This window comes from Capra hircus, chromosome 16 (assembly GCF_001704415.2).
Source record: "Capra hircus breed San Clemente chromosome 16, ASM170441v1, whole genome shotgun sequence".
Lineage (NCBI taxonomy): Eukaryota > Metazoa > Chordata > Mammalia > Artiodactyla > Bovidae > Capra > Capra hircus.
In genome coordinates, this window is record NC_030823.1 from 58,772,449 (window position 1) to 58,795,217 (window position 22,769).

Below are 22,769 nucleotides of genomic sequence, written 5' to 3' on the forward strand. Positions count from 1 at the left end.
ACACTTTTTATTTTCTTAAACACTTAAAATTTTTTTCTAACAATAAATGAAAAGTTATATGTTTGTTTTGCAAATAAAGAACATAACAGTAGCATGTATTGAACATATGTGTTGAAAGTAGCATAATAGGATTGTCCTCAGACTGGATTTACTGATTTAACTGAAATGAAAAACAGAATTTGGTAAACTGGAAGTATTTTATTTGGGGGCATGATGAGAGGTATGGATTTGTTTTCTTAAACTTCCAATAAGATGCACAGTTAAAGTTTTCTGTTTCTTTTTTTTGCAGGAATAATAATGTATTTGTGGCCTTGGACGTGAAGCAGTCAGCCTTCTGTTGCTACTAAATAGCGTCAGGGACTGATGTTGTGGGAAGCATGGACCTAATGAACGGGCAGGCAAGCAATGTTAATATTGCTGCGACTGCTTCTGAGGTAAGACATTTAAGAAGTTTAGTTGTAAAATTTCTTACCTGGCATTCTAATTTTTTTTTTAAGCATTATGGTTGGTTACAGATTTTAAATCATAGCTTGAGAAAAGGGTTACAGGCTTTTCAGTTTTTTTAAAAGCTATTTTAATTGTACCATCCATGTATTCATTATACATTTTAGGAGTTAATCCCTATCTACTTAATATAATTGACAGATAATGATTACTTAAAACTCTTTTTTAGTTTTAGTTTTGAAGGATGCATAGGATTTCTTCTTAAGGTATTTTCACATTATATGAACCTTGAGGGCAGTAGAACAAGTGGGGCAAAGAATGGCCATGTTGACACTCAGATCCCTTGGTTCCAAGCCTGCTGAAGGAGCCTGGAGAACCGTTAGGCTGCAGTGCTGAAAGGGCTCTTCTGGTGATGTAGCTCAGACTTTTGGAGATGGAGATGAAGACTGAACTAGATGCTCATCTCTGGTTAATGGATTATGATTTTATTTTTGCCGCACCCCCCCTTTTTTTTGCTTTGTCTATAGATCTAGGGTACTTGCCTGCTTTCCTTAATACTTTCAGCATCTAGCGTCTCTGTATTTCCCCTTTATTTCATCCTTACCATAGAGGATGAGAAAAAAATGTTTGATGCTTTTACACCTTGACTTCAGAGTTCCTTGGTAATTTCAGCTTCATTTTGCCCAAGCCAATTTATGTAGGCCTTGCTGTTGTTAGAATATTCTCAGTCAGCAGTTTCAATTATTTTTCCTATGTAGATTATTTCCATATTTTTTAGCTCTGGCTTCTGTTACAAATTTTATTAAGCATTTATGATGGACCAGGCATTTTACTTATAATGTGAACAAAATCAGTTTACTTTTCTCTTCTGCTCTACTACTTGTCAAAAAAATATAGCTCACTCCCCTTCTCTGACTTCCATCAGTAACTTCCATCAGTAACATCACTATTTCCTTAGCATCTAAGTTCAGTTCTATAGATTTTGCATTAACCTGCTTCTCCTTTGCTCAGCACAACCATTTTCACATCACAACAGGGAGAGTCCACGAGCAGAACATAAGTTGGAATCCTCTGTAATGTAATCATCAAGTAACATCTTGGGTCCTGCCCACACTCTAGTGGAGAGGATCACACAGGCCAGTGACCACCAAGAGACAAAGAATGCCTGGCAGCTGGCTTAGAACCTGGCCACCACAGCTTATCTCTGAGAGCCAGTCCTGTTCTCCTTGTTTCTACTAGAAGCATCTTGGTTTGGTCAGCTATTATTTCTTGTCTAAAATATTGTAGAGGCCTTTTATTTTGATCTTGCACTTCTGTTCTCTGCTGTTTTTGGTCCATTTGACTATAACTCAATTTTAATATTCTTAAAATACAGTTGTTATACTTTATTGTATTCCCAAACTGTCTGTGGTTCCTCGTTACCTACTAACTAAATACCCATGACATTCAGCCCTGCATTTAGGACTTTTCTCAAAATGGGCTTAAATTTTCTTTCTAATGGATTTAACTACCACTGATTTTCTACTTGAAATTTATATTCTAATGAAAGAATACTACATCTTGCTGATGTTTAAACCCTTAGCTTTTTCTATTTTAAATGCTATACCTTTATGAAAGTTTTCTCCTGAGTCCCTAAACAGGAGCTTTCTTCTTTCTGAAGCTATTACTTAAAAAAAATTTTTTTTAATCATTTTTTTCATAAATTTGTATATGGCTTTTATTTCTTCTTGAGGCATGGATTAAATATATTTGTAAATATGTCTATATTGCATGTATATTTACTTGGTATCTTTATAATCATATTTCTTAACTTTGTTAAATGTATGTGGGTATATGATGGTATATTTATGACTTTGTGTCCTGAAATATATGAGATAATATTATAGGAAACAGTACAGAATTATTTGTTAAATAAAACAGGTCATTTCACTTGTATAAAAAATTATGTTGGCTTTTCTAAAAGTAGATGAATTCCATGAGACCTCAGAGTAGTATAATTCAGTATGTGAGAAGTAAGGGTAGAAAGTCTGCCTTTTAAATTGTCTTCCTGCTATGTCAAGAAAATAAAATTAAAAATACATATTTTTCTACTTTCTCCTAAAATAAAGATGTATTAACATATCAAAATGCAAGCTTCTCAGAAATGCGGCTCCCTTACCCTTCCATCTACCTTTTAGACCTAACCTGTGCTTAAGCGTCTGGTATCAGTAGAGGGGTGGTGAACTTTTTTCACACATTTAGAAGTGTCAATAGTTATTTAGCCTTTCAGTGGATAAAGAATGACTACTGTGAACTTAGTGTACATTGTGTCTCAGTACTGCTTAGCTTCTTATCAATACCAGCCTGTTTGTTGCCAGTGGGGAAGCAGGTAGAAACACATCACTCATAATTTTTTAAGCCCCTGCTAATGGTTTGTAAGAAGGAAAGGAAAATGATTATTCGTATTGATAATATAAGCATTAAGATAATGGCACCCATTCCAGTACTCTTGCCTGGAAAATCCCATGGACGGAGGAGCCTGGAAGGCTGCAGTCCATGGGGTCGCTGAGGGTCGGACACAACTGAGTGACTTCACTTTCACTTTTCACTTTCATGCATTGGAGAAGGAAATGGCAACCCACTTCAGTGTTCTTGCCTGGAGAATCCCAGGGATGGGGGAGCCTTTTGGGCTGCCGTCTGTGGGGTCGCACAGAGCTGGACACTACTGAAGTGACTTAGCAGCAGCAAGATTTCCACTATGATCTGCTCACTTCTTTTGAATGAGTTAGAAACTTGGGGAAAATTGCCAAGTTATATTTAAAATGAGTGTCTTTACCTGACGGAATATATTTATTACTTGGTAGTTACTGGATTAGTATATACTGTTTAACTGATGTCTGTTTGAATTATTGACATGAATAAATTTCTGTGTTAGTCTTGGAATATAAAATAACATTGTTGACATATTGTAAGCTAGTCATAGTTACAGAGAGCAAACACATGGAATAAGATAAATATATGAAATCCATTTATGAGACTTTGGGTTTCTGCTCAGACACATGAAGAGCTTGGAATTCATGACTCCTGTCCTCACAGCTTGAAAAGAGCTGGACAATCTGAAAACCCCCTCTGTTGGAGAACTGATGTCACAGAGCAAATTGACAAGTGGTGCCCTGAGAACTGGAGAGAGAAGCAAATAGAGAGAATCACTGTTTACCAAGAGCAGAAATCGCTGGAGTCGGGAAAGGGCAGGAACACTTACGGTAGTTGACAAGCTGCTAGAGGCTCTGTGTGGACTAGCTTGAGAGTTAACATCTCCTGGGGGCTTAGTTTTAGGCCTCCCACCCCACTTTTGTGAATTTTACCTCCAGGAGCTCCACCAAATTTTCACAGTGAAGATCATAGAAAATTCCCTCATGCTTCCAGCTAGAGGAGGGGAAGTAACCATTTTGAAATATACTAGGGGGAAGTAATCATCCTGAAATATGCCCAGCGTGTTCTTTTCTCCACCTGTCCTCAGGGGAGACTTTACCAGATCCTAACCTACCTGGGGAAAGAGAAACACCCAATTCCGAGCCCTCCAGCCTTCCTGTCTTACTTTCTAAGGGGAGTCTGGGGTACTGAGAATCACCTAAGGTCACAGCCCAAGTGCACAGCCTCACCAAAGTAACAGACTGCAGGCTGGTGGAACATATCTCCTCTTCCTACTCCCATACCTTACCACCACATCAGCAGGGGTCCTGTGTGATACTAAAGGATCACAGCCTAAAGAACTGCAAGGCACATATCTTATCTAAGGAGTTTCTAGGGGAACCCAGAGACAAAAACAAGGACACTACAGGACAGTGAAGACACCTCTAGCCACAACAAATAGTAAACAACGTAACTCCTATCTAGATAAACATAAACTCTTACACAAAAGGCCTGTTTACCTCAGTTTCTGTTACCTACTAAGTCACATCTGACTTTCAACAAATATTAAGACATGCTGAAAGGTAACCAGAAAAACTTAGATTGAAGAAGCAAAGCAAACAATGCAGTAAGAAGCTCTAGATATGGCAAGAGATTTTGGAATTAACAGGCTGGGAATTAAAATAACTATGATTAGTAATGTTAAGAGCTCTAATGGAAAAAAATGGACAACATGCAGGAATAGATGGGTAATATAAGCAGGAATATTGAAACTCTAAGAATCAAAAGGAAATGCTGGAAATCAAAAACGTTGTACCAGAAATGAAGATGACTTTGATTAACTCACCAGTAGACTGATGACCAGCAGACACCTAAGGAAAGAATCAGTGAACCTGAAGACATGTCAGTAGACTCTTCCCAAGCTGAAGTGCAATGAGAAAAATCGAATGAGGAAAACGGAACTCAATATTCAAGAATGGTGGGGCCAGTGACAAAAGGTGTCGTGTGCACATAATGGAACATCAGAGGAGGAGAAAGAGGAAGGAGCAGAAGAAATATTTTAAGTAATAATGGTGCAGAATTTCCCAAAATTAACCGGAGATCCCTTCCTTTGTAGTGATTTCAATATTTAGTTGCTACTAAAAGTGTAGCAGAATCTGACAGGACTGAGCGACTGAACTACACTGAACTGAACTGAAAGGGAAGGAAAAAGTAAAAATGAAACATAATGACAAGTGCTCAAAACTGATGTATAATAGCTGTTAGCTTGACATACATATTATACCTCTGTAATTGAAACTTTGGTCAATTTTTTGTGCCATTGACTGTAGCCTGATATTTTACCACCATTTAACAGAACGTGATCTGAATGTTCGTACAGTGCTTTTTCTTTGATTTCAGTCAGTGATTTGCAAAATGCGTATTTATTTTGTAGTACAGATGAAGTGGAAATTTAACAGAAATAATGTCTTCAGAGCCAAAAGCCATCTTTTGTTCTACATATGGCAACAACAAATTAAAATTAAGCAGTAACCTTAAAGCAGAAAACACTTAAATTTGTACTGTAATAGGAAGGGCAGTATCAGTTGTACTATACAGACAGACATTCACTTGACAGAAAAGACTGGGTTATTTAGTTAATGGAATTTTAAATGTTCTCCTGTTGTGTTAGGAAAATAATTTATCTTTTTCTTAATAAACATTAGTTTTAAAAATTACAGATAAGTGTATCCTCCCCCCCGCCTTTTTTTAAAATCTCATTTGAAAATCATTGAACTTGTTAAAATCTTTCATTTTTATTGGAAATGATAGGAGGTTCAGGTGAGGAAACTGACATATAGGAAAATGACTTACTCGCAAATGTAAAAATCTAAAGTTGAGGTTAAATTTAGGAACTGACTCATTTGAAAAGACCCTGATGCTGGGAAAGATTGAAGGCAGGAGGAGAAGGGAACAACACAGGATGAGGTGGTTGGATGGCATCACCAACTCAATGGACATGAGTTTGAGCACGCTCTGGGAGTTGATGATGGACAGGGAAGCCTGGCGTGCTGCAGTCCATGGGGTCTCAAAGAGCAGGACAGAACTGAGAGACTGAATTGACTGACTAAGGTTAAATTTTACATTGCCCAACCCTTTTTCTAGTGTTCTTCCAACTAAGCAGTCTGTTCTGACTAACTTTTCTAGAATTTGTTAACTCAGTATTCTTAGCTTCCTCAGTTTTAAAGCCAGTCTAGTTTTCATGATATTGACTGCAAGACAGTTTCTCAGTGGCTTCATTTTTTTTTTTAATTTAACAGAAAAGTAGCAGTTCTGAATCATTAAGTGACAAAGGTTCTGAATTGAAGAAAAGTTTTGATGCTGTGGTATTTGATGTCCTTAAGGTTACACCAGAAGAATATGCGGTAAGTCTTCCACCTCTCGTTCTCCAGTTTTTGCACATAATTTGCATATGGGTACTATTCAATTAGAATTTGTAGGCCCAACAGAGATGTTTAAAAAAAAAAAAGCAAAACTGGATCTGGGAATCAGTGAGAAGAGTAGCACAACAATGGAGCAAGCAGAGGAATGAAATGGGGAAGGTGGAAAAAAAAAATCCACCGATACTTCTAGAGCTTTCTAGGTTACACTATCAACTTGAGAAGTAATAGTAAGTATTTACCTTTATGATAATTGCTTTCGTCTCTACCTACACCTCCTCCTCAAGCTAAATGTACTTTACTGACATAGGTAGGAAAGAAGTACATTTACGTAAATTAAAAAATTAACATTGAAGGCATTATTGCATTGTCATGAAGGATACCTAGAAAAACTTAATTCTTAACAGACAAGTGTTCATTTATTTATGTTATCTTTTTCCTTTAGCTTGTTAGCAGAATATACTGATTTCCTGATATCGAACTACTCTTACATTCCAGGAATAAACTTTAGTATATTGCTAGATTTTGTTTTATATCTGTAGTCACAAGAGAGATAGGTCCATAATCATGTGAAGACTTTGAATATGAGTTGCCACTAGTGTAGAGTCAGTTACTTTTTATAAATTGGGAAAAAATACCCTTGTATGATTATCACATTTTATATTACTGTTTGAGTAGATATGATTTAACAGTCATAGCAACACCACTGCTTTATAAGTCAGTAGATCCGATTTTTCTTTTTTATTTTGATTTAATGTATGTATTTGGCTTCCTTGGTGGCTCAGGTGGTAAAGAATCTGCCTGCAATACAGGAGACTCATGTTCAGTCCCTGGGTCGGGAAGATCCCATGGAGAAGGGAATGGCAACCCACTCCAGTATTCTTGCCTGGGAAATCCCATGAATAGAGGAGCCTGTTGGGCTACAGTCCTTAGGGTCGAAAAGTCAGACACTACTGAATAGCTAACACACACAATGTATGACCATGTTCAAGCTTTTAAAATTATTTGTTTATTTTGTAACTTTACCTCACTTGTCTCACAGGAACATATAAAAAGGCATGAGATAAATAGAAATAATTTTATTTTATGGTGTAAGGGCTAAATTTTCATTTTTTAAAGCTCTTATAAAATTGGGACTTTTTTCTAGTAAAGATTTGAGTACAGACTAATAATTTTAATTTCAGATATATGTCATACTATGGCATTCCAAAGAAGAAATTCTAAAAATTTTTTACTTTTTATTTCAGGGTCAGATAACACTAATGGATGTTCCAGTATTTAAAGCCATTCAACCGGATGTGAGTAGTTTTAAGAACTTCCCTTTAAAATATGCAAAATGGTGAATTATATCTCAAATTGAGAAGTTTTAGAAATGAAAAATTACACTTCATTTTAATTTTTAAATGTTTAATGCTTTTGGCATTATTCAGGCTTTGGAAACTCGTGGCATTCATAGCTATACACTGTTGAGTCATAGATGAGACTCAGTCATTTTGGCTGATTTGGCTTCATCACTTTACTGAAGAGGGCGTAGCTTGGGCATGTTGGATGATCTACCTGAGGCTTTGAATCTTTGTAATGGGATAATGGGAGTAAGCTACTGGGTTTCACAGCTCACTTCAGTAATCATTTCCCTTGTACCTTAATTTCATAACTTTATAATATGACTGTGTGTTGACACTTTAGCAAGAAGAGAGAGAAGGAAGGCATTTTTTGTTTTATTAAGAAGAAGGAGACTATTACGCATCTACCCACTGTAAGCTGTTTATTACACTGTGTGTGTATGTATGTTCCTATCGTTGTCACAGCCTGAATATGGTAGCGTCTATTTTACTGATGAGAAAACAGCATGACAGTTGTTCCTGACTACAGCTTAGTATTAGAACTGGTTTTCAGACTCTAAAAATTGATGCTTTTTCCACTCTTATCAGGTAAGAATATACATATGACTTTGTATCCCCAAACTAAGTCATAGATAATACTGATATATTCAGTACCTTAAGACAGATATATTTTTAGTTCTTTCAGAACAAAATATAGTGAATTTGTTATAGTATTTTCAGGTCAACTATAACATAGCTGTTAGAGAAAACATCTGTATCTTCAGTGACATAGACAGTCCTGGGTTTTTCAAGTCGCTTAATGTCTGACTATCTCAAGTTTGTCACTTACAGAATGAAAGCGTGGGCCTAAATGACCTCTGAGTCTTTGTTATATCTACAATTTTATTTTATTTTTCCCTTTCTCCCTATACCGTGGATGGAGGGCACTCTGAAACCATTAGTTTAGCAACGGAGGAAGCAAAACAATCTAGTCTATAAAGAAGACACAAAGAGAAAAATGGCTTTTGTGTTTTAATAATAGTAACTGAAATATTCATTTCCTCACATCCTTGAACAAAGCAAACTAAATTCTTCATAAAAAGTGCAACGGTTTGTCCTAAAGTTCAGTCATCTTCTCTTTTTGTGCATGCTCAGGCACTTTAGTCATGTGTAACTATTTGTAACCCTATGGACAGTTGCCCGCCAGGCTCCTCTGTCCATGGGATTCTCCAGGCAAGGATACTGGAGTGGGTTGCCATGCCCTCCGTCAGGGAATCTTCCCAACCCAGGGATCGAACCCACATCTTTTATGTCTCCTGCGTTGGCAGGTGGGTTCTTTACCACTAGTGCTACCTCTTCTCTTTAGACATATTTCTTTTCCTTTTGAATAAACTGTAATTTCTATATTTATAGAAGTTTCAGATGAGATTAGTGCCATCCAGTAGAAATATGTGAACCATTTATATAACTTCACATTTTCTACAAAATAAAAAGAAACAAGTAAAATTAATTTTAATAATTGTATTTAACTGCAGCATCCAAAATATTATCACTTCAACCTGTAATCAGTATAAAAATTTTTGAGATTTTTACTCTCTTTTTTCTGTGCTAAGACTCTGAGATTCAGTGTATATTGTACAATTACAGCACATCTTGCCACATTGCAGGTGCTCCATAGCCATTTGTGGCAAGGAGTTGAACGCTGACGATCTAGCAGTGACCGCTTATGGACGTAACCTTCAAGTCAATGGGGATTTTTTGTGAACTTCCTAGAAATGAACCTTAAAAATTCCCTTGACCCCACTTTCTGATCTGATTTAACACTGATCCCGTTGATTTTTTTTTTTTTTAGCCTAAATCTCTTATTTATCCATTCTCTCTCTACTCTGAATACCCTAATCAAATACACCATGGTAACTCATCTGAATTGTTGCATTGCCCTCTTACCTGATCTGTCCACATCCATCCTGACCCTTCTAAACTTTCTGTACCCAGTAGCCAAGGTCATCTTTCAACATGTAAATCTGCTTTCATGATTCTTCTGCTTAGAATGCTTTAGTGGCTTCCTGTTGCTCTGAAGAGAAAGACACATTGTCCCAATATTGTCTACAAATCTCTTCTAAGTTTTGCCTCTTCCTACCTACTCCAACCTCATCTTCCACCTTTTCTACCTCTTTCTGGTCTAGCTACAGTGGCCTTTTAGCCCCTCTCACCACTGAGCCTGTGTGCATCCTAGTTAACTCCTAATCATCCTTCACTTCTCAAGTCAAGTTTGACTTTCTCAGATGAACTTTTTTCTCTTCATACAGGCTCTCCCAGCACTTCCTACTACTTCACTGGACTTGTCAGTTGCAGTTTTACATTTATGGATTGTTGTTCAATAAGTATTTACTGAGTGTCTGTTCTATGTTAGATGCTGGTTTATAGCAGTGAAGAGACCAAAACTCCTGCCCTTGTGCATCTTACATTTGAGTAAAGTGAGCTAGTAGTGTGTCGTGGAAAGTGTCAGCCAGCCAGAAGAGGACAGGGCGTGACGGCCGTGAGAGCTGTGATTTAGCATAGGGTGATCAGAAAGGCTTCACTGCAAAGGTGCCATCTGAGAAGGACCTGAACGAGATGAGAGAGCAAGCCATGCATCTGTTTAGGGGGGAGAGTGTTCCAGGCAGACAGAACAGTGCCGATGAATAGTGCCGTAAGTTTCTTTCTTAGTTCTTTTGGGAACAAAATAGAGTGTATTTGGTGTAGTATATGCAAGTCTACAACAGCCCTGAGTACTTTTCCTTATACCTTTATTTTGTGACTTTATAGTGTGACTGTGTGTTGTATCTTAGAGACAAGAAAAAATCAAGGAAGACATTTTTTTAAAAGAATTAGACTAACATTTATTATGCATCTGACCACTGTAAACTATTTATTATGCTCACATAAGGGAAAAAGATTACTGGAGTGAGGTGTGAAGCCCAGGGCAAAGGCCAGTGAGCTCAGTGAGTAAGTGTGGGAGTCTAGTAGAAGGTGAGAGGGCCAGATGGCATGGGACCTGGAGAACCATTACTCTGAAAAAGATCAGCAGCTATGGAGGGGTTTTGAGCAAATGAGTGACATTTTCTGATTTGGGTTTTAAGTAGCTCTTCCTGACTACTGACCAGGGTATGTGGGGAAGCAAGCATGGGGGTGGGGAGGAGCAGGTACCAAGGACTGAATCGAGGAGACCAGGTGAGCAAGGAAGGTGACTTGGGTCAGGGTGTGAAGGGAGGCGGTGGTGAGAAGTTGTCAGGCACTGTATGCTAAAGAGGAGTCAAGGACGATGGCAAGATTTTTGACCTGACACCTGATTTCCTCCATAGCCTTTGAGATGGAAAATGGTTAGTATTGTGTTCATAGCTCCTGGGACTGCCATTTATAGAGAACAGAATATGCAGTGTAGTCTGTGGAGAAAGGCCAAAGGAGCAGATTTTGAAGGAAGAGCTTGAGTTTGGCTTTGGACATGTTTAGTTTTACATGTGTGTTGGACAGCCAAAGAGAATGTTGAGTTAGGTAATATATACTGTATTTTATGTATCTATATATCTATATCTCTCTATATATATTCCACCACCACCACCCCCACCAGTTTAAGCTGGAAATGTAAGTTTGGGAGTTGTCAGTGTAGAGATATTTAAAGCGTGGGTGAAATTACCAAGAGTGAATATACTTGGAGAAAAGAAAGAACCTATTTAGTGTTGAGGAGGAGCTAGCAAAAGAAACTGAGATGCAGCACCCTGTGATTTAGGAGGAAAACTAGCTTAGTGTGAAATTCAGTGAACCAAGTGAAGGACGTATTTTTAAGAAGGAAGGAGTGATCCGGTGTAAAGTGATGTTAATCCTGGGATTATATGTTTATTGCTTGCTACTTCCACTAGGTTTTAAGCTACATGAGGACACTTAGGACAGACACTTTTACTATTTTATCTGGCATGTAGTGGGAACTCAATATTTAGAATGAGAAAATGAACAGTGTTTAGTAAGTGTTTGTCCAATGAGAGAATGTTGTTTGTTTGTTTTTCCAAAATTGAAGCAGTAACTCTTGGAAGAAGCAGTGTAGCACGAAAATATTCTTGTCATGTATCCATCTCATACAATCTTCAAGATTACATTAACTCTGGCAGCATCAATAGGACTTTGTCACCTGGCAGAAAAATGTCTTCTGATTTATCCTGGGATATTTAAGACATGTAATAAGATGTAAAGTGTAACAAGATGAAATTCTGTGTACCTACCTAGCCCAGTACTGTTGAAGCCCTTCTGTGTCCTTCCATATTCGCCTGTCTTCCCTCCTCCCACCAGAGGAACCACTATCCAGTATTGATCATTATCTGTATTATTCCTGTGCATTTAGTTATCGATTTTCTATGTGTATGTTCTCCCTTAACAATATTTGCTTTTGCAGGTTTCAGGTTTTTTATGTATGGTACCCTGTGATTTTCTTTTTTGTCTACTTATGTCCAACATTGTTGACCAGCATCCATGTTTATACTCTGGTGCGTTAACTACTGAGTTGTAGCAGATTAACATCCTTAAGTTTATTGAGTACTGCCAAATTGTTTTCCATATTGTTTGTACAGATATTACTTGTTTATTATGTAAAACTCTTGCTATTGATAACTTTAACAAAAGATATTTTTAAGTCATGATGTTGTCCAGTCTAATGTATTAGTCTCATTTATTAGCATAAAATGAAGTCTTTCGTACTATGTAGTCAGAATATTAACTTGACTACCAAGTGAATTATTTTTGTTAAATCCAGATTTAACTTCAGATATGAAAAAACAGTGGTTATCACTGAACAAATAAATTTATCTTCATGTTTCTGTCCATTATACCAATGTTCAAGTATCTATAATTTTATGACTTTAAAAGCTATATATATGTATATAATATATAAAATGAAACTATTTAAAAGATCGTTAGTTGCACTAAAACTGTTTTAGTCTAAACTCAGTATTCTGTGTATATATCCACATGTAACTATTTCAGGTAATGATTTATTCACATTTTCTGAAATAAAATGTTCTAAATTTGAGTTTTGAAGAATATAGATTCTGAATCCAGCTATGTGGTTTAGTGATTAAATTTGCAAATTGGTGATTGAACCACACAGGTCTCAGTTTTCTGCAAATGAGGCAATTTCTGAGTTATTTGCAACTTATATATTTCACATTAATTCTGTTCCCTAAGTAGATCATTGCCATTCTTACCAGTTTGTGGAACTCTATATTCCCAAGTCTTTTTTTATCATGCAGAATTTATTTAAACTTTTGTCCCTAAACTTGTTCTTGACTTGAAGAAAGAAAGTCCAGTTGTTTTCTCAGAATAAAGCTGTTTATCTGCCTGTCTGCCGCACTGGCTACCTCAGAATTGCTCAGGAAAAAAAAGAAAAGCTCCAAGCCTTTTGTTTCCCTCTGAAAACTATTGGCCTGATGTTTGAGATGTCAGAAATTATTTTTTATTATATAGAGACTATCCTTAGCCATCAGTAAAACACTGGGTGAAGAAATCTGGTCTTTAAGTAAGCAGATCTGAGTCAGACTTCATGCTCAGTCTGGTTTTTCTCCAACTTGTGTCACACTTGAAATGGCTTGAAAGTGAAGGAAGACAAACGAACAGATTTTGCCACTTTGTTTTTTTTGTTTTATAATAGAGAATAATGGGAGAAAAACATGTTTACCAATGAAAAGAATTTAATGGTAAAGGAAAGTTCAATAATTTTCCAAACTACTTAATAGAATTACACAGAAAAAATGTTCGCTCTGGTTTTAAAGCTGCCTGTCTGAGGTTTGCACCATCTGTCTGTCCATTTTTAGTACCAGTCAGAAACCTGCGAGTCATTCTTTTCTTCCTCTGTTCTTTAGTATCTCCAGTTGATTTCATTTCCCAAATAGCTTTTCTCCCCTTCTGCTTCCCTGTGCTTCCCTGTCAATGCTGAAGGAAATTTTTTAAATGAGCGCAGTATTTTTACAGGGCTGCAGCTCATTGGCTCAGAGAGTATGAACGTTCCCTAGCGCCTGTTTGTTGGACCTGAGACAGGTTTCATCTCAGTCTGTTACCTGTATTTACTGGTGGATCCTCCTTTATGTGGACACTGCCCTGACGTCCCTGTAGCTGCTGCTGCCAAGTCGCTTCAGTCGTGTCCCAGCCCACCAGGCTCTCCTGTCCCTGGGATTCTCCAGGCAAGAACACTGGAGTGGGTTGCCAAAGTGAAAGTGAAGTCGCTCCGTCGTGTCCGACTCTTAGCGACCCCATGGACTACAGCCCACCAGGCTCCTCCATCCATGGAATTTTCCAGGCAAGAGTACTGGAGTGAGGTGCCATTGCCTTCTCCGTCCCTGTAGCTGGTGCTACAGAAATCCCTTGCCCTGATGTTCCTATAGCTTGTGCTACAGAAATCCTAAGAATCTTCATTTGCCCCCTGGCCCAAGCAGCAAGGCCAAATTTGGAAGCTTCTGTGAATGGTGATTACTCTCACACAAAACCCGGCTTTTCATTCTTCTCCCCTTCCTCCTTATAAGTAGCCATTCCTTAGTGATAGGCATGGGAGGGAGACACAGTGATATATGGTTGCTGACACTGCAGTTACACTGATTACAAGGAAGGAAAAAAGCTGGTAGTTCTGTTAATACATCCTTACGATTCTTAACTATCAGAGTTGCTCACTGTCTTTTTGTTCTCGTTATTCTTTAAATTAGGCCAGTTGGGGGGTAAATGGGCTTCCCTGATAGCTCAGTTGGTAAAGAATCCACCTGTAATGCAGGAGACCCCAGTTCGATCCCTGGGTTAGGAAGATCCCCTGGAAAGGATACCCACTCCAGTATTCTGGCCTGGAGAATTCCATGGACAGTCCATGGGGTCGCAAAGAGTCGAACACAACTGAATGACTTTCACTTTGAGAGGTAAATTGTTACGTATTTTGCTTTCTCTTTTTTTAATCGGTCCAGCATTCACAGCTCTTTCTGTGGGTGTTCAGAAAATTCTCAATTACTTAATTTCACTTATTTTAAAATTTATTTTTAAGCCCTTTGTATTCCAAAAAATAGTAGCAAAACATAAAAGCCATGAGCCAGAAGACTTGCAGTTTTGTTTCAGTTTTGACATTTATAGAGTGTGCCACTAATATAACCTATTTCATGTCATTAGGCTTTGTTAAAAAAAAAAAAATTTAGGTAAGTGAAACAAGGGATTTTAGACTACTTGACCTTTAAAATACTCTTTAGGTCTTTGAGGATTCCTGAAAGTAGAATAAGTTTGGGTGGTGACTTCAGAGTGAGAGCTTCAGTTAAGTGTAGCTTCAATCAGTAATAAATAGGATTTTGACCAAAACTGCAGAAGTCTTGAGATGATAAGTGTTGCGGGTGGTCAGAAGTCAAGTTTTTAGAGACTGGGGTGGCGGAGTCGGGGGGAGGGTCTCAATGGAACATAAATTCCACCAAGAGAGAAACTTGTCTGCTGGGGTGTCTATAGTGATTGAATGATACTTATTTGATATTTGAGTTTGAGTGACCATTCCAAGGCTTTACACTGTACAGCCTACAAGCATATCATCTCCCATTGTTTACCATGTTTAGTTATTTTCACAAAAGTCTGTTACCCAGTCCAAGAATGTAATTTTGATCAAGTAACAGTTGTTCTATGGAAGCAGAAGTGTTTTTTTCCTCTCTGCCCATAATCCGCAACATTTTCTTCCTTAGTATGAATTCTTCAGCATTCAGTAAGGGCAAAAGTTTACCGTAAGGTAAAACACTCATTAATTTCTAGAATGAATTTTCTGGTATTTAGTTGAGGCTCTGCTGCTGCTAAGTTGCTTCAGTTGTGTCCGACTCCGTGCGACCCCACAGACGGCAGCCCACCATGCTCCCCTGTCCCTGGGATTCTCCAGGCAAGAACACTGGAGTGGGTTGCCATTTCTTTCTCCAATGCATGAAAGGGAAAAGTGAAAGTGAAGTCACTCAGTTGTATCCGATTCTTAGCGACCCCATGGACTGCAGCCCACCAGGCTCCTCCGTCCATGGGATTTTCCAGGCAAGAGTACTGGAGTGGGGTGCCATTAACTCTTGTTAAAGTTTTTGCACATTTCTTATATACACAGGTTGCCCCAGTATGGTTTCTCTTCTGATCATGAATGGTTTTTGTTTTTTTTTTTTTTTTCCTTTAGAAGACTGTTACACATTTACAGGGCTTCTCTCCAGTGTGAGTTCTCTCATATTGAGGAAGCCATGACTGTATTGTGAGGAATTTTCCATGTTTATTAATAGGATTTTTGTGTTTTTTTCCTATTATTAATTCTCGGACGCTCTATAAAACTTGTATTTCTTCTGAAGAAGTATATTGCCATATTCACTACACTGATGGGATTTCTCCTCAAAATGAGTATTACGTTACTCAGCACAGAATGAGTTATGACAGAACACTCTCTTGCAATCAGGTTTTCTCTCCATTAGCAGCTGTGCTTGAAATCTGTACTGTAGTCATTACATTGGATGGTGTTTATTTCTCTTAGAGGTTCCCAAATGTTTATGAAGTAATATGATCTGACTGAAAGTCCTCTGATGTGTATTACATTCAAAGAAGAAAGTTCTATGCTTTATTGTTTATTCTGTTCAGTTCAGTTGCTCAGTCGTGTCCAACTCTTTGCGACCCCCATGAACCACAGCACACCAGGCCTCCCTGTCCGTCACCAACTCCCAGAGTCCACCCAAACCCATGTCCATTGAGTTGGTGATGCCATCCCACCATCTCACCCTCTATCGTCCCCTTCTCCTCCTGCCCTCAATCTTTCCCAGCATCAGGTCTTTTCAAGTGAGTCAGCTCATCGCATGAGGTGGCCAAAGTATTGGAGTTTCAGCTTCAACATCAGTCCCTCCAATGAACACCCAGGACTGATCTCCTTTAGGATGGACTGGTTGGATCTCCTTGCAGTCCAAGGGGCTCTCTAGAGTCTTCTCCAACACCACAGTTCAAAAGCATCAATTCTTCAGAGCTCAGCTTTCTTTATAGTCCAACTCTCACATCCATACATGACTACTGGAAAAGCCATAGCCTTGACTAAACACACCTTTGTTGACAAAGTAATGTCTCTGCTTTTTAATATGCTATCTAGGTTGGTCATAACTTTCTTCCAAGAAGTAAGTGTCTTTTAATTTCATGGCTGCAGTCACTATCTGCAGTGATTTTGGAGCCCAAAAAAGTAAAGTCAGCCACTGTTTCCCCATTTATTTGCCATGGAGTGATAGGACGTAGGTCAGTATAATAAGTCATTTAGATTATATCAATAAACAAAATATAATATACACAAACACAGTGTAATAAGTCATTTAGATTATATCAATAAACAATAGATACAAAGGATAGGTAAAACCTTCCTGTATAACTGGGATACGCTAGAGATTGAGGAAGAATTCTGGTTAAATGAGGGAAAGTACATATAGGTCATTCTGAATCTTATTAAAACATTTCTGAAGAACTTGCAATTGTGATCTTTCTGGTGATATATGTAAAGAGCTTTCTCTATGCAAAATTTCTTTCATATGCAAAGAGGCTATCATCTTGGCAACATCCAAAATTCCAGCATCAGGAATATCATAATTCTGTCCTTGTTTAATGAAAAGTATCATTTTCATTAGGCTTAAAATATAAAAATCCATAAATACAGGAGGAGGTTTGAAGAAAGCAAAGAAGACATGACTTTTCTCATATTTCATTGGACTTTCGTAAGGTTAGCTGCTTTGTCAGTTCTTATTGCTGTTTCTCGCTGAAAATTTTCTTAATATATAGTAAGGTCAGACTTAGGGAACTAGGGAAGGTGAAGAAGAAAGCTGTTGACAAGGAGAGTAGGTATATCACACTATCAGTGGTGGCAGAAGATAGCTCCTGCCTTGATCTCTGACTTCACTGTAAGGGGCAGCATTAAGGTACTGGAAGTAGGGAGGTTGGGGGTGTAGAGGATGTGAGTACGTTAGAAAAGTGACATGATATTTTTGATTTAACATAATACATTAGGATTATATAGTTTCAGAGCTTATTCTGTGGATTAGAAGCATAGGAGTCGCAGTGAGAGCTTCATTTCAGGCTGCGACTTCTTTCTAAACAGCCATATAGGCTGAATGGATATACTGGATATACCAGTTCCCTCCAGATCTTCCAGGTTTTGAGCCTAGGAATACCTACCTCAGCAGTAGTGATTTTCTCATTGTGAGGACCCCTACCCTTGCAGTCTTTTACAAATTCCATCGCTTTTTCTTTCTTTCCCTCAGTCTTTGTCTACAGCTGGTCTATATTGGCCTTTTCTCTTCTTCTATCTATAGGTATCCTTACAACATCACCCTTAGAGCAGTCCTTTTAAGAGTGTTGGAACCTACAAGATGAAATTTAGACCAAGAATTTGACTTTACAGAACAAACCTACAAGACATAAGAGAAGCTGTGAGTCCTGTGAAATTCAGTAATTCTTTCATAGGGTAGGTGGTCATCAGTTGTGGTGTTTGCCTTCCCACATGCTTTCAAAATAATCTGTTTAATGGCTAAAAATGAACCCACGAATATTCTCTCTGATACACTTTTAGTGACCATTAAGAAATTGCCTTTGTATATGTGAGTTAACTGCTAGAAGCTTTCTCTTCACTGCCTGTTTTAAAAATTGCAAGTTGAATCCATTTGAGCAGATTTTAAGCATCGAGGCTGCTCTATTTCCTTTAGCCTTTGCTGAAATGGAGGCTTATTTACATAGTGTACTCAACTTGAATCAGTCCTATTCATGAGTCAAACCCTGAAAAAACATCTTTTGAGTCACTAAGTTTACTTTAACTTTTTGGTGTTCATGGAAAGTGGTTTAGTATAGAGTAACTTGAGACCTGGCAGATAACCTGTCAATACAGTATGGTGCTGGTAGGAGAATTTATTTCTCAGATGGTATAGTCTCACTTGGAGAAAGATTCTAAGGTCTGAGACAGAAAGAGACAGAGACAGAGGGAAAAGCAGGTTTTTTTCCATAGAGATATTTAATGGCTGTTCAGGTAGAGATGGGGCGAGACAGATTCCTTTAAGGTCAGCTAACTGTGAATGCATGTCAGGGTTTAAGAGGAAAGTACTGAATGAGTCCCAGTGTCTACTTCATAATCCATTATATGGGTTTTTCTTGTTGTTGTTTTATAAACTTTTTATTTTGAGGTAATTAGAGATTCACAGGAAGTTACAAAAAATACTACAAGGATAATTTTAAGATAGGGAACTGTTTTTCTTTTCCTTTTTTAAAAAATATATTTAGCTGCACCATGTTTTAGTTGAGGCATGCGGGATCTCGTTCCCTAGCTAGGGATGGAATCCAGGGCCCCCTGCACTGGGAACACAGTCTTAACCGCTGGACCACCAGGGAAGTCCCCAAAGATAGAGTCACAGTTTTGAAACCAGGAAATAGATGTTTATACAGTACATGTCTGTACAGTCCTGTGGCGTTTCATCATCTGTGCAGATTTGCCTAACTGCTGCCTCCATCGAGATACACAGCTATTCCATCAGCGCGAAGCTCTGTCACCCGTGCTTCCGGTTTATGGTCACCCCCCCACTCCCCTCCATCCGTAATTCCTGGCAGCCGCCATGTTGTTCTCTACCCTTGTCTATCCTTCTCTACCCTTGTTTGATGTTGTATTAGATGAGCTAGTAACGTAACATCGTTTTGAAGGGGAAATGTTTTCTGAAGCAGAAAGTACTGTCTTAAAACTTAAAGAACCTCCTTATTTCTTCATGTTTTTTATGTATAAGATGGAGAGCTCCAATGGAATTTTAACACATCTGCTCCCAAGTAATTTGACTGGAGTTTCACTCAACCCCTGCCTTCTTTCAGGCCTGCTTCGAACAGAGTTTTCTTAAAGAGGAAAAGCATTTTTTCACTAAGTTAGTGATGTTGCAATTCACCAAAAATCGGATGGATTTTTCAAAACCTCTTAGCTTCCCTTATTTTGAGGAGTCAGAATTTTTAAAATTTCAATGTAAAAAATAAGGCGATAATCCACTGCTACCTTTGTGTTCCTTGTCATAATAAATTGTAATGATAAAGAGAGAATCAAATGAGTTGATATGTATAAGGCACTTAGAATAGTGCCTGTCACATAGTGATCTCTACCTTCGGGTTAGCTTTTATTTTTACTGCAGCTGTTAAGACCTATGTTCTAAGGAAGAAAGAACTTTTTAAGCACAGAGTCAGAAGATTAGATCACAAAGAAAAGGACAGATGTATTGGCTACTGTCAATAGTTCTGTGTGCACATAAAGGAGATAGGGAAGATGTTTACAAAGGTTTATTCAGGTGGTGGGTTCTGGGTGGCGTATGGTCCCTCCCTGCTGCCCCTCTCCACCCCCCGATTTTCTGTTTCACAAACTTAACAACTGTAATTACTCTTACAGATGGGGAAGTTAAGGTATAATATATAGAAAGAGAACTAAGTACACCTAGTGTTGATAAGACGCTTGTGAAACTGACAGCAGTGCTCTTATAAATGATTCAGTATTTCTGAAGGGCAGTTTGACAAGTATCAAGACCTTGAAAGAAAGGGTTCCTACTCTTTGACCTAGTGATTTCACTTCTAGGACTGTATATTTAGGAAATGATCAGAAATATCAAAAAAGGTGCAAGGATATTCTTTATTTATAATGTAGCCTTACTGATGACAGGAAAATGGCTTGTCAAATGGCTAGATAAGTTGAATAGCAATTTCATAGAGATACTTTGATTATAGCATTAATATGAATTTGGAAATTTTGTTAATTGGTTAAAAACAAATTTAGAGTTGATGGATTTAATCCTAGAAATTTTGTCCTAAACCTTGACATCTTTATATAGTTGTATAAATATACTGTGATGTTTAGGAAGAAGAAACATGTTTTCTAGCAGTTTGATGTTTTTAATATAGTTATCATGTGTCATATTTATATTACTGTAATATCTACGACTAAATATTTTGTGTCTATACAAGAGGATTATGTGAATGAGTATATATCTAGGCTGAGTACAAAGTACTCAAATTCCTTTTTACTGTAAAGTTGCTTCTGTCATTTTCTTTTCCTTCAGTAATTTCAAATTTGAAATTTGAAAATTCAAGGTTTAAAAAAAGTGCTTTATATCTTTAGAAAATTTACTGTTTACCTACTGTGTTAAAGTGACAATTGTTGTCTCTTTCTTCAGTATTCCCCATCTCAATTGCTCAAGCCAGAAACTTGGGAGTTTTAGTTCTTCTGGATACCTCATTCTTAACTTACACTGTGTGGATCCAGTTTTTGACCAAGTGATATTTTCAGTACCCATTGATACTACCCTATTCCAGGGAACATTGCCTTTTTATTAAAGTGTTATAACACCATCATAACTTCCTCAGTCTTTCCTAAGTCAGTTCATTCTTTTTGGTTTTTATTTAATTTTAAAATTATATTGAAGATATGCATATATCATGCTTAACAAGCTAAATATTTCCACAAGAGAGCAAAATATAACAATATCCTGTTGTTCCCACCCTTCCAACCCTTTGAGCCCTACACGCATCCAGGTCTCTTAACTTTTCTTATTTGGAAGACTTTATATATGTTTGAAAGATAATATATCTAAATGCCTATTGCTTATGAGTTTTTAATTTTGGATATGATTTATTGACTCTCTACTATGGAAGATGATTTCACTCTATTTTCTCTTCCTCTCACATTTGCACAATTTATTTCCTCCTCTTTTCTTTATAGTTATGTCACAGTTTTGACATGAATAAGTAATCACGGCTCAGCTGTTCTTTACAAGTGTAGAGAAAGCTGAAGAACAGTTGATCCGTGATTACTTACTTAAATTTTGTTTTCTTTCAGCTAAATAACTTACTTTAACTTTCTCTGTTTTTGGGTGCAAGCTCAGTAGTATCCAGCTCTTTGAAATCCCATGATTGTAGCCTGCCAGGCTCCTCTGTCCTTGGGATTTTCCTGGCAAGAATACTGGAGTGGGTTGCCATTTCCTCTAGGGGATCTTCCCAACCCAGGGTTCGAACCCATGTCTCCTGCATCTCCTGCATTGGCAGGAGCGTTCTTTACCACTGAGCCACCTGGGAATCCCTTTAGCTCTCTCTATGACTTGTCGCTAATTTTTCTGCCAGAAGTGAATGCAGTGAGTGTGTTTTCTCTGTGTTCAAACACTCCAGATAGTGTTTCACCTTTCAGAGACGTCTCTCTTGGAGTTTCCGTCCTTGCTGTTTACCATCTGGACTATCGTTCTTATGGTCTGCTCTTAGCTTTGTCTCAGAACCTCCCTTTACTCTTAATCTGGGAATTTCCAGTATTTTCTTTCGGTCTTGGTTCCGTGGTTTCCTGGATCTTCTCTCCCTTTTTCTGACTTTGCTTGTTTGTTTTGATGGAAGACATATTCTGCAAGCTCTGTGAGAATAGGTACATAAAAGGAAGATTCTCCAAGACTTTCTGAAAATGTCTGTGATGTACTTTCATACTTAATTGATACTTTTGTTGAATATAGAATTCTAGGATTTTGAAGGCTTTGTTTCAGTTGTCTTCTATCTTCTAGAGCTGCTGTTGAAATACCTGATACCTTCTGATCCCTTTTTTCTGTATGTTATCTGTTTTTGTTTTGTTTTCGAATTGACAGATTTTATGATTTCTTTTGTCTCCAGTCTGCTACAGGTTTTTGATGCTAGGCCTTGGTTTGAGTTTTGTTTTTTTTTTCTTTTTTAATCTTTTATAATGGACATTAGACAGGTCTTTTCTTGTCCTTTAGATTCAGGAGACATTTTCTTAAATTAGCATTTTTTTTCAATAAGTTACTTTCCTCTATTCTCTCTGTATTCTCTTAAAATTATTTTTATTATCCAGAAGTTGACTCTAGTGGACTCTTCTAATTAACATACTATTTTTGCCCCCATATTTAGCTTATTGTTTAAAAGATATTATCACCTTTATCTTTCCTGAATTTTAACAGTTCTTTTATTAAATTTTTCATGTCCAAGAGTTTTATTTGGTTATCTGAATCTTTCTTATTTGTACCCTTTTGTTTTTTCTATTTAACAGGAGCATATCTATCTGGAAGGAATAATTACGTGGTTTTACCCTTTTCTCAGTTTTCTTTTGTTCTCCACCCTAACTCAGTGTCCTCGGAATTCTTCTTTCTTATGGATTATGTCTCTTTCTGGC

General features: G+C 37.6%; 1 protein-coding gene across 3 annotated transcripts in view; it reads left to right on the top strand.

The window, feature by feature from the left end:
* RALGPS2 (Ral GEF with PH domain and SH3 binding motif 2) overlaps window positions 1-22,769 on the top strand; it is a 159,927-nt gene that overhangs the window by 41,094 nt on the left and 96,064 nt on the right. For all 3 annotated transcript variants that reach the window (XM_018060648.1, XM_018060646.1, XM_018060649.1), the window contains 3 exons: window positions 290-434; window positions 6,135-6,239; window positions 7,502-7,552. In XM_018060648.1, coding sequence (XP_017916137.1) covers window positions 378-434; window positions 6,135-6,239; window positions 7,502-7,552 — 213 coding nt within the window. In that variant the 5' untranslated portion in view covers window positions 290-377. The remainder of the gene's footprint in view (window positions 1-289; window positions 435-6,134; window positions 6,240-7,501; window positions 7,553-22,769) is intronic.